Below are 13,470 nucleotides of genomic sequence, written 5' to 3' on the forward strand. Positions count from 1 at the left end.
GTTTGATGGTTTAATGTTGTTATTTGATCTTGTCTAGTTTGAGAGGGTTACTTAAGATTGTGGATTATGTTAGATGTTTCCTTGTGTGCAATGTTCATGCATGCTTGTGCCATTGATGGTTGTGTGTTTCAAGGAATATGCACTAAATAAGTCTCCAAGTATATAGAGTGAGGTGGTTAGAAAAGTTTGATTTATCAATAAAGTTGGCTCGAGAGGGGTGATCCAATAAAGTGATTAGTCTTAAGCAAGTTTGTAAGGGTGTGAAACTTGTCGAGAGTAGTAATTATTTTAAGCCAAATACTAACTAGTATCCTTAGTACCCTTAGAGAAGGGCACTAATTAGAAAAGTAGGAAGATAAATATTTTTTTATTGAAATACGAAAAATGTATTTCTTTATAATTGTTAATTGTGTTTTCATATAATTTTCAATAAAACTTTTCATCTTTTAATTCCATAACCAACCGGTTAGCAAAACCCTTATTTTAATACTCAACAAATTTATCACCTACAATTTTTTATAGTTAGATGTCAATCTAAGACCTATTACACTTGTTACTATTTATTCTAAACATAATTATGAGGTATGTCTAAGTTAGTTTAAGTGATGAACTTTATATCAAATGTACCTATATGAGGATACTACAGTAATTTTCTCCTCTTCATATCTCCTCTACATATCTAAATCCTTCATGGTAATTTATGTTGTGCTCTACTACAAGATTGAGTACTTGTAAAGGCACTCTGACTTCTAATTAGCACTCTCTCCAAATATAATAAATGAAAATAATAAATAAGAATGAATGACCTTACCTTTGTCTCCAAGATTAAATGTAATGATGTCTAAATAGCAACTAGGTTAAGATAAACTAGATTCTTCTTTGTCCTTAACTAGATTTATAGAGTTCTCAAGAACACTAATTTGACCCTATGTTTGGCTAAGATTCCCTAAGTTTAGAGGTTCTTAGCTATACGGGTACATGAAACATATCTCATAGCAAGAGTTGGTTTTAGACATCAAATAAATATATTCTTGATTTTTATTGTGCGTATATAATAAATATTTATTGAAAAAGTAAAACATTTAAAAAGTAACTAATCATGATTTATTGACCTAGAGGTTCTCCAACTATTAATGAGAATACCTTCTTGGTGTGTCAAACAAAAATTAAGAGAAAGTTAAAGAAGTGTTTGGTCAAGTAAGTTCTAAATCATGATTTAATTTGGGAGATAACTTGTTTTTGCTTTTTTACTTACAATATTGGTTAAGGCTTCTAAACTTAAAGTCAAACAACCAACGAGTCATTACTTCGGGTTATACTAAACTTGATCTTGTAAAACAAGATCTCATTATCGAGCATGGTAAATGAAGAAAACGTGTTTGAAAGGAAAGAATTTTACTAAAGATGATCAGTCAAACTTTCTAATGAAAACTATTCATCGACAAAATCAATAAATATTTCATACTAATATGATAACAAAAAAAAAAACCCTTAAATTCAAACATATATTAGTGTGCTAGAATTAGAGAAAGTTTGTGCTAGCGTTGGAACTTTGCACTTTCTTTTATTACGACTTTGCCTTTCTCCACTTTGGTTTTGGAGGTTGGTACTTGGCAGTGGAGGGGAATCAACAATCAACTACCACTATCGATTACAAGGCACTACTCTTTCTTTTGGTGTCTGTTTTATTCTTTTGTCCTCTTTTCGGTTCTGTATTCTTTTTTATTTTGATTTTGGGATAATGGTTTGGAGGGTGATTGTGTGATGGTGGTGGTGTGTGAGGTTGTAATCGGAGTTGCCGTAAGAAAAGTGTTTGGGGTTCACTGCAGCTTTTGTTCGTGCGCGCCACAACTGAGAAAAGTTTGGTATTGTGTTTTTGGTGTCGTGGGGTGGGAAGAAAGCGAGTGTTGGAACAAATTAGCTCACTGATTTGTAATGTTGAGAATGAAATGACCTAATCAAATCTCAACATCATGAATTCGAATTAGGCTTAGAAAATTACAATAATAATTCCATTTAAACAATACTATATATAAGCTAAATCATTTATATTTGTTTCATTAAATATTCATTTTCACCAAAACATCTTAGATTTATTCATCTATCTCTGTCTTCATTACACAACCCTATTTGACGCAGTGGATTTTTGTGAGTTTTGTCCCTGGAAGCATTACAAACATTGTTTGGCTTTTGCAAGATGAAACTATCCATTACTATTTATTTATTTATTTATTATTATTATTATTTATTTTTTTATGAATTTCCCTTACAAATTTCTACTATGTGCACACGAGAGCATGGAACAAGTATAAGACATGAAAAATGATTTAAATCTTCTAAAGCAAATCAACGTGTAAAGTTAGAATAAAAAAAAAAAAGCGTGTACAGTGAGAAAGTAAAACATAAAAAAAAAAAAAAAAAAACTTAGACATCAGTTTCGTACCCGTTGCAACTTCGAATAGATCATATATTAATTATCATTCTCTTAAAATATGTGAAAAAATGTTTATCCACCAATATCTATCATAAAAGGTCCTCTCCTAAAAATAAAATAAAATAAACATAAAAGTTCCTAGTCATAAGTGAAAAGTTATACAACTCAACTCCAGTATAATTACTTGAAATTGTTTTGTAACCCGTGTTCTTCCTTTCACTCTTACATCTTACCCCGTTCATATTCTTCAAAGAAATAGTTTTGAAAAATTGTTTTATAAAACAATTTTAAAAGTTAAAAAACAAAAATACAATCAAACATACGTAAGTTATTTTAATATATTATTTATTTATTTTATTTACAAATTAGGGGAAAAAAATTACTTTCCTTTAAAACCCCACTCCCAAGCATATTTTACAAGAGAGGAGTATTAACTTTAGATATATATATATATATATATATATATATATATATATAATTTATGATGTCATGAAAAGAGGGAAGCATAATTGATAATTGAGTTTTTAACGTTTGTCTTTGAGGGCCATTATCGGATATTGGGTTCGAGAAAGACACCCACAATCCCTAAATCCTTCCAATTACAATCCATTCAACATCATAATTTAGTCTTTAACTTTACAAACATAGATCATCAATGATTTTAATAAATTGTGGCTTCTTTCTTTTTTTAGTCGCATGCAATTATTTGAGTGTGTACATTTAATAAGGATAAAATAGACAAAAAATTGTAAAAACAGCTGATCTCATTTGTTAAATTATCAAACAATCTAATTCAGTTTATTGGGAAAAATATATTAGTTATTATACATCAAAGTTTTCATATATTTATCTTTGATTCCTATCCGTAAACAAATCAATTATTAAATTAAAATGGAACACCTATATTAAAATACTTAATAATTCAAATTAAAGCTCATGCAACCATTTAATATTTAAAAGAATCACCAAACAAAAATTAAATGTCTACAACATCACAATTATCATTATTATATACATCATTATTTTTTTTCAACATCTTAACCCATCACTTTACAATTATAATTACGATCACAATTATCATTATCTCCATCATGATTATCATTACATTCATTATCATGATTATCATTAACTTTTAAATTATTATTATTATTTAACAAAAGTCTAAATATTTTTTTCAAATTGTTTCATTTTTTTATTTTGTTAACAGTGCAGTGCAAATAATAGATATTATGTATATTTATATTATGAATGGTACACAAATTTATCAATGTAGTCTCCTGAAGTATGAAAATGTTTATTTTTTAGTCTCTTCTTTAGGCTAACAAAAAACTAAAAAGTGAGCAATTTAGGAATAAATTATTCAGAAAAATATATATGCAGGAATTAAAAGTAAATAATTTCAAACTTCCGAAAACTAGATGTTCATTGTTAGCTCATATATAATACTCTTTATCTAATTATAAGATTATTTTAAAAAATTTATTTATTCTTTTTTATAAGATTATTTTTATTTTTTAGATGTATTAATTATTTTTTCTTATATATTTTTATTTAATTATTCTTTCTCCAAATATCAATAAGACTTAATCAAGTAAATAGAGAGATAAAAAAAATAATTTTAAAATGATAATATAAATAAATAATAAATTTAATATGATTAACTAAATTAATTATTTAAAAATAAATTATAAATTGATTAAAAGATTCTTATAATAGCAACACAACAAGAATAATATTCTAGTAGAACTCATACTTTATTTGAAGTTAGTGGGATATTTGCATTGGTAATGTATCGCATTCACCTAAAACTTTTTAATAAAAAAATGACTTAGGGTTTCAGTGAACCATAAACATCAATCATTAGATTCATTACTCATCAAACCAGTTTCCATTTTGTTGCGGAAACCATAATTATGGTTGAAATTTGTACCCACGGCTCACGTCAATGGAATAGTGGAAGAGGCAACAAGAGTCCATATATAATTTAAAAGGATAGGATGACCATGAGCCATTAAGTCATTAATTAAAAAATTAAAAAAAAATATTTATTGTAAAAATCATAAATCAGTAAAAAAGAAGAAGTCATAAACACACTGGTTAGTATTTGTCAATTTAAAATTTATGAAAAAGTGATCGACGTAACGAAGAGTTAATTATGTTTTCAAGTGCTTGATATTTTTAAATTTCCACTTTTTAGTTGTCAACAATTATTTTATCAGTCTTATATCCAAAATTTTTATCCCATTTATGCTTTTAGTCAGTGTTTTCAAATAATAATGTTGTGATCTTAATTTTATTATTATTTTATCAATCCTAACCGTAAAATAAATTATTTTATATCTTAAAATGTTTCAAATAACTTTAAAATATATAATAATTTAAATAAAATATTTAATCTTAGATATATGTTGAGCAAACCCTGGTTATATTTTGAAAGGAGTTAGGTCCGATGCACCAGAATGAATTAAACTCAAATAATCTTCTTAACTAACTATTTAAAACAATAAATATGTTTAAATTGATCTCCACTACATAAAAATTAAAATGACTTTACTTTATTTAATATTTTTATTTGAACATAAATTATATATCCATATATAATAGTCTTGTACAAGGTACAAATTACATACCAAGTTTTCATGTGTTTAACATTCCACTGTGAAAAAAAAATATTTTAATTAATTTTTAAATTATTTTATTTGAATAATTTAGTTTCTTACGTACCTTAGTTTAAATGGATAAATATAGGTAAATTTATGAATTTAAAAAATATAAGTTTAAATCAATTCAAATTTAATTAAGATTTAGTTCACACATCTTGAAGCATAGAGATTCACAAAATAAACAAATTTTTATTTCAAAAGATCCAACAAAAAATATTTACAAATAAAATTAGTTTTTGAGATTGTATATTGATTAAAAAAAACACTCTTGTGATTTTTTTCATATTCGATAAAGCTCCTGCGGCGTTAAGAATCTACTGCTCAAATTTTTCAATAAAAAAAAAAGAAGATCATCACATCATTGAATTTTCAAATTAACTTTTTGGTGAGAAAATTAAGAAGCCTCTTCACCCCATTTTTCTGCCTCTTTCTCTTCATTACCAATCACATATAACATATTTACCACTTTCTCTCTTTTTCTATACTTACTCTCTCTCTCTCTCTCCGCACATATAGTCATATACCTAAAAAATCTACATTCATCATTTTTCAAAAGGTATACAACACAACTTCTCCAACTAATCAATCTCCTCAATATTCTAAACACCTACAACTCACGGTTTCCCAAATGTCACGTAAAACCAAATTAAAAAAAGAAACTAGACAAATCGAATTACCGCAGGAAATTATTTTTTTATGCAAAACTATTTCATCATATTGAATTATACTACCTTGATTCCTTATTATAAGAAAAAAATTTACATTGTAACTTATTTCTTATAAAAAAAAAACAAATGTAATATAATATATTAGATGTAATTTAAGGAAGTGTCACCATTATTACTAATTTCCACGAGCGAGTTTCTACAAACGAGACACAACGTGTTGATCTTCAACCACACGTCAACATAATCTCTATGAAAGTAATGACGAAATTGCAGCATTATCCTTAGCATCTCCGAATCCTCGTAGTCCTCAATGTATATTGAGCATATGGTGTCATGGTCATAAATTGTTGCCTCATTATTGGTCTTGCTACTATAAGGGAAAGTGTGCTAGGAGTTTATTACATGAATGGATACTTGAGGTGGTTTTGATTATGATTATCGTCACCACTATTACCATAGTTAATATATTTTCATTGTTTTATTAATCATAATGCACAAAAATATAGATGTAACACACACAAATGAAGAAAGAGAAAAAGATGAATAAAAGGAACAATTTGATAAATAGGTCTAGGTTATTACTTGTGAAAATAAGAGTCGTGAATGACACCATAGAGATGGATGGAGAGAGATATGAAGTGGAGGGAAAATAATTTAAAGTGAAATTATGAAAAAAAAATTATGATAAAAAGTTGTGACAAGAGAGAAAAATGGCGATAATGTATAGGGAATTAGCTAGGTTGATTTGTAGGATGTTTTGGAATTGTTAATTATAATAGATCTGTTAAACAATCCTTTCTCAGTGCTTTCTTTTTGTCATTGAGAATTACAAGTCACTGCATGTAAATTTAGAAGTATGATCAGAATTCGAATCGACGTTAATAAATAAAATACAGGAATTATTAATGAAGTTTAATTGTAAACAAATACTTCCAAAATGTTTAAAATAGTATCTTTATATTAATAGAATAGAATTAACAGAAGATTAATTATTTACCAAAAAAGTTAATTAACTCTCAATTTACTATTTTAAAATTAGTTTCAGTCGTATCAATTTTTAATTTTTTTAATTATATATAGGTAGTTTTTTTTTTTTTTTATAAAAAAAAAAACAGAAGTTGTTGAAGTTGACGCCTTCATTACTATTGATGCTCTTTCTTTTTAACTATCCTAACTATACTTATTTAACTATCTCTTTCCCTTAAAGTATTAAAAAAATAGTTTAATAATGTTTCTTTTTTAAGTTTAATTGGTAACGGCATATTATTATGAATTATTGATAATAGATTATTTTATAAAATAAACTTCTAATGAGACTATTAGTTGATATACAGTGAAAATATGTTTAACGTACAAAATAAGTCTCTTCACATTTTTCTTTCAATTTTAATAGTCTTATCATTTTAATTTATTTTTCAAACTAATGTTATAAAAATATTTAGACTTAAATATATTTTTAATCTTTATAAAATAAGCAAGTTTTGATTTTAGTTCTTATAAATATTTTCTCTACCTTTCACCTTCAAAAAATTCAAATCATTATTGTCTTTGTTCTCTACTATTATGTGATACTCATTAGCCAAAGATTAAATAATTTTCAAGTGCTACTTATTAGTATCGATGGTTAATGTCAGCATTTGATAACTCTAAAAAATTTCATTATCCATAAAACAAATGTTATCTATTTATCTTAAAATGAGTGTTAAAAAATAATGATTTTAGAGGATGATAATTTTAAAAAATAATTACAGGGACCTAAACCAAAGTTCACTTATTTTATAAGAAGTAACAACAATAATTTAAATTTTTAGAGGAGTGGAAAATAAATAAATAAATTATAAAGACCAAAATTAGAACTTTCTCATGACTAAAAATATATTACTAATTAAAATATCCACTCTTTAAATTTTATTTAAAATAAAAAATATCAGTACATTGTATAAGAAAATTTCTAGTTGGATTATAATTAAATCAAAATCTTCAATCTCACTCAAAGATAAACAATTATTAATAGTGTTAGCCAGATTCCCCCTCCCCCAAACTAGATAGTTTTGTTTATTTAAAGATGTTACCCGGTACATAAAAATTTGGTATTAAACTCGAAATATATATATATATATATATATATATATATATATATATATATATATATATATATATATTAAATGCATTAAAGTTTTGTAAAAAGGTGCATTGTTAAAATCATTCGAAAAGAAATTTAATGTAAACTAAGATGAATGTTTTACCAACTTAGTTTGAGTGGTCTTCAACTTAGTATATATCTTTAAGTAATATCTTGACTTTGAGTTTTGTAAAAAAAAATAAAATTGAAAGAAGAGATTAATTTTTTTTATCTCCTCCATATGCATAGAATAAATATATTTTTATATAGTTATGTAAGAATTTAACAGGCCTACACAATTCGCGTAAAGCTTTTTTCTTTCTCAATTAATTAGAACTCATTTTTATATATCATTTTAAAGATAATTATTCTAAATGAAAATAAACTTTTATATATATATATATATATATATATATGATTATTTATGATTAGATAACATCATAAAATTATATTATTAGTGCATATATTATTTATTATTTGATTATATAAATTAGAATGATTTTATTATAATTTTTAATAAATCAAATTTACTCTTGTATTATAAATTAAAAGATATTTCGATCAAATGTGAAAGAATGATCTATTTAATGAAAGAATTTATGTTTAATTTTTACGATGTGTAAAATTGTCTTAAATTAACAATAATCATGTATTATAAGTAAAATTAATCTTTAATTCAATAAGTTAAAAAATACCCACAACAAAGCAACATTTGAAAAATGATTTTCTCACCCACAGCATATTCTCAATTAGTCAATCTCAAAATTCTTCCTCCACCCTCTTAAAGGTACATTTCACATACTATCCTCTAAACTAATTCAAAATTATATGCTATATTTATCTCTAAATTGAATTTCAATATTTATTTTTTAAAATTTGACAATATTTAAAAAGTAACCTTATATAAAAATTTAAATGATTTATCTTAAATTTAAAATACAATTTATATATTTAAAAATATTCATTTATTATGATTTCAATTATAATATGATTTATAACTTTAAAACTATTTATTAATCTTAAACTTTATTTATATAAAAATAAATATTGATCTTGTGCATTGTGCATGCTAAAATATCAGTTAAGATAAAAAATTATATTTAATTTGTTCTAAATTAAAAAATGATAAGAATTATTGTATAATAAGTTAAAAGAGAATATAAAAAGTGAATTAATTAAGAAAAAACATTTTTTTTTTGAAAAATCAATATTTTATAATATAAAAAATTCATTTACTATTTTAAGAAAATTGAGCGAAGCTTCCAAAGCTAGAAACAAATATGTTAGGACCTTTTTGATTCTTTGACGTTAATTAATCCAACACGTCTCCTATAATCGCGATGCTTCTTGTTTCTACTCATTGGAAAATAAATGCAATTATGGATTTCCTGCGATACTATTTGGCTTTTGTATATTCTTAAGGTGTTCCACTAATAAAAAAATATTCTTAGGTGCTCCTAACCAATGTAGTATTGTAAGAACATCAATTAAAGAATAAATAGATATTTATAGTTAAAAGATTTTACAAAAAAAGTTACGTTAAAGATGTATTGTAGATGAATAGTTCATAATACCATAATAGATCTTCTTACTAATAATTCTAAATAATGAAAGTATTGAATGTTTTTAAACTTTACATGATATTAAATATAAGATTTATTTTAAATATACTGAAATTAAAAAAATATTACCATCCAATTATGGATCGTAATATATAATAATATCGTTACTTGTAACCCCAAAATAAAAATAATATCAAAGAAAGAAATAACTCTTGAGGAGAAATTTTTATTATTTAAATAGAAAACAAGGAAAAAAAAGGCTTTTTTGTAATCTTTTAGGGACATGATGAGACTTCTTGTACTATTTTAATTACGATTGATAGTTGATTTTATTTTCATTAACGTGCATTTACTATTTTTTTATTCAATTAGAGTGTTGTCACTTTTCAATGCCTGTTATACATGGCTGGGTTTTTTTTTTTTCCAGATTATACATAGCTTTTAATATATACATAAATGGAAGATGGAATCTAACAAATAAGGCCCTCGATTTTATACAGTTATTTTTCCTTTCAGAGTTTCGTATGCACTTCTGTCTCTCTCGTTACTCTTATTCCTCCTCTTGATAATACTTTATGTAACCACCACACATGCATGTCGACACAACTATATTTGACTATTTGTATTATTGCCCAAATAAAAACTATGCGTGTACAATGAAATCTTGTTGATCTGCCCATGCATATACCATAAACAATTGTATCTATCTGATTGGTAATTAATTTGGTACAATACAGAAATCTTACATGAGATTTGTTACATTGCATCAATAATTATAAGAAAAATAAGCAGTCTATACTTTTCTCATCATAAAGCACCTTCTCTGCAAGAAAAAAAATTCTGTCCAATTATTTTGCATTGAAATTACCCTCAGTTCCGTAACAATTACACATGTCAACATCATTGGCATTAAACATACTTAAAATTCCTATATATGCTGAATGATCTGATCAACTTGTTCAAACTCAGAAATTTTCATTCAGTTTCATAAACAATGATGAGGCCTAAGCTTAACTTTGTGTTTCCATTTCCATTCATGCTCCTCATTACTCACTGGTTTCTATTGGCTCTTCATGGCAGTGCTGAGACTTCCACATATATAGTCCACATGGACAAATCCCTTTTTCCTCATGTTTTCACAACCCATCATGATTGGTTTGAATCCACCATTGATTCCATAAAATCAGCAAAACTTGGTCACTCATCTAACCAATCACAGAAACTAGTGTACTCCTATAACCATGCCATGTATGGTTTTAGTGCTGTACTAACATTAGAAGAGTTGGAGGCTGTTAAGAACTCTCATGGCTTTGTTGCAGCATATCCAGACAGAAATGTCACCATAGACACCACTCACACTTCTGAATTTCTCTCCCTAGACTCTTCTAGTGGCCTATGGCATGCCTCAAATTTTGGGGAGGATGTCATTGTAGGTGTTATTGACACTGGTGTGTGGCCTGAGAGTGAAAGCTTTAAAGATGAAGGAATGACTAAAATTCCTAACAGATGGAAAGGGACCTGTGAGGAAGGACAAGACTTCAACACTTCCATGTGCAACTTCAAACTAATTGGAGCTAGATATTTCAACAAAGGTGTGATTGCTGCAAATTCCAAGGTAAAAATCAGCATGAACTCAGCTAGAGACACCGTGGGTCATGGAACTCACACATCATCAACAATTGCTGGCAACTATGTTCATGGAGCCTCTTACTTTGGCTATGCTAAAGGGGTGGCTAGAGGCATTGCCCCAAGAGCTAGGCTTGCCATGTACAAGGTCATTTTTGACGAGGGTCGTGTAGCCTCAGATGTTTTGGCTGGAATCGACCAAGCCATTGCTGATGGAGTTGATGTGATTTCCATCTCTATGGGGTTTGATGGTGTTCCACTTTATGAGGACCCTATAGCAATAGCTTCTTTTGCAGCAATGGAAAAAGGGGTGGTGGTTTCATCTTCTGCTGGTAATGAAGGTCCTGATCTTGGTACCTTGCACAATGGAATCCCCTGGCTTCTGACTGTAGCTGCAGGCACCATAGACCGCACATTTGGTACTCTAATTCTTGGAAATGGACAAACCATTATTGGTTGGACCTTGTTTCCAGCAAATGCCTTGGTGGAAAATCTTCCACTTATCTACAATAAGAATATATCAGCATGTAACTCAGTCAAGCTTTTATCCAAAGTGGCCAAACAAGGGATCATTCTATGTGACTCAGAGTCAGACCCTGAGTTAAAGATGAACCAAAGGAGTTTTGTTGATGAAGCCAGTTTGTTAGGGGCAGTGTTTATCTCTGATCAACCTCTATTAAATGAAGAAGGACATGTTTCCTCTCCAACTATTGTAATCAGCTCACAGGATGCACCATCTGTGATCAAGTATGCAAAAAGCCATAAGAAGCCAACAGCCACCATCAAATTTCAACGAACATTTGTTGGAATAAAGCCAGCACCAGCTGTTACCATTTACTCTTCAAGAGGTCCTTCACCAAGCTATCATGGGGTCTTGAAGCCTGACATAATGGCACCTGGCTCTAATGTTCTTGCTGCTTATGTTCCTACAGAACCAGCAGCAACAATTGGCAACAATGTGATGTTATCCAGTGGCTACAATTTGCTGTCTGGAACATCCATGGCATGCCCTCATGCTTCTGGTGTTGCTGCTCTTTTGAAAGCTGCACACACTAAATGGAGTGCTGCTGCTATAAGGTCTGCACTAGTAACCACAGCTAGTCCTCTTGATAATACACAAAATCCAATTAGGGACTATGGTTACCCTTCTCAATATGCTTCCCCTCTTGCCATTGGAGCTGGTCAAATTGACCCCAACAAAGCACTTGATCCAGGTTTAGTATATGATGCCACCCCACAGGACTATGTTAATCTCCTTTGTGCTTTGAAGTACACACAAAAGCAAATCCTAACCATTACAAGATCAACATCTTACAATTGTGCAAAACCATCGTTTGATCTTAATTACCCTTCATTTATAGCTTTCTATCGCAACAACACAAGGTCAGTTGTTCACAAGTTTAGGAGGACAGTGACCAATGTTGGAGATGGTGCTGCCACATACAGAGCCAAGGTGACACAACCAAAAGGCTCTGTGGTGACGGTGTCACCTGAGACATTAACATTCAGATATAAAAATGAGAAGCTGAGCTACGATGTTGTGATAAAGTATAGCAAGTACAAGAAGAAAAATATATCATTTGGGGATCTTGTTTGGGTTGAAGAAGGTGGAACACACAGTGTTAGGAGTCCCATTGTAGTGGCACCAAGTGGAATTGTATGAGTTGTAGTTTGAGTTTTTTACTCCTTGATGGAGCCCCCAAAATAATAAATAATTTGATGGTTAAGTAATTTTGTATGAGCTTTCATTTTCAGTGTCCTATCAATATCTATCATGTTGCCTTCATCCAAAAAAAAAATATCTATACAGTTACATAGGATACTTTTGTGGAAATGTGATTCACAAGAATTTGGACTAAGTGTCTAATAATGAATGATGACTTCAAATTCATCATCAGACTAAAACAGGTATCTTCTCCAACACATTGCATTGAATCTTTTTCACTTGAATTATAAACCAGCTGGAGCCACTTAGAAATGGTCAAATGACTCGCATGCAGGGTTAACTAACTCTTGCACTGCAAAGTCTTATTAGTTGGGAATGTTTCTTGCAAGGAGAAATTTTGATCTAACGTTTATATCAAATACAATAATATTTTAATATTTAAATTTGTTTACAAATAATGTACACAATATCACTTTTGGGCTTTTATCTGATATTCCATAGGATAAAACCCCCCAGTTAGAATAGAATAATTCACACTTGAATATCTTTCATAATAGAATTACTTTCTTAGGAGTATATTATCACACACATGGCCAACGCACACACTAAAGAAAACATAAATCCCTTAAAATATTTGATGATGGACCCATTAATCCTTAAGAATGTGAAAATCCCACCTTAGACCCAAATAATCATATGGGTCGGACATATTAGTCCTTTGCTTTCCTT

The 13,470-nt window shown here is 28.4% G+C and overlaps 1 protein-coding gene across 1 annotated transcript; it reads left to right on the top strand.

Moving 5' to 3' along the window:
• The first annotated feature begins 10,414 nt into the window (after positions 1-10,414).
• On the top strand, positions 10,415-12,806 carry LOC100779169 (subtilisin-like protease SBT3). Its single transcript, XM_003552379.5, has one exon. The coding sequence runs from the start codon at positions 10,444-10,446 to the stop codon at positions 12,736-12,738; it is 2,295 nt and encodes a 764-aa protein (XP_003552427.1). The 5' UTR covers positions 10,415-10,443; the 3' UTR covers positions 12,739-12,806.
• The last annotated feature ends 664 nt before the right edge of the window (positions 12,807-13,470 follow it).

Source organism: Glycine max, chromosome 18 (genome assembly GCF_000004515.6).
Source record: "Glycine max cultivar Williams 82 chromosome 18, Glycine_max_v4.0, whole genome shotgun sequence".
In the NCBI taxonomy this organism is placed as follows: Eukaryota; Viridiplantae; Streptophyta; class Magnoliopsida; order Fabales; family Fabaceae; genus Glycine; species Glycine max.

Excerpts from the sequence above, each read along its gene's own strand:
- LOC100779169 (XM_003552379.5), top strand. The coding sequence starts at position 10,444 with ATGATGAGGCCTAAGCTTAACTTTGTGTTTCCATTTCCATTCATGCTC.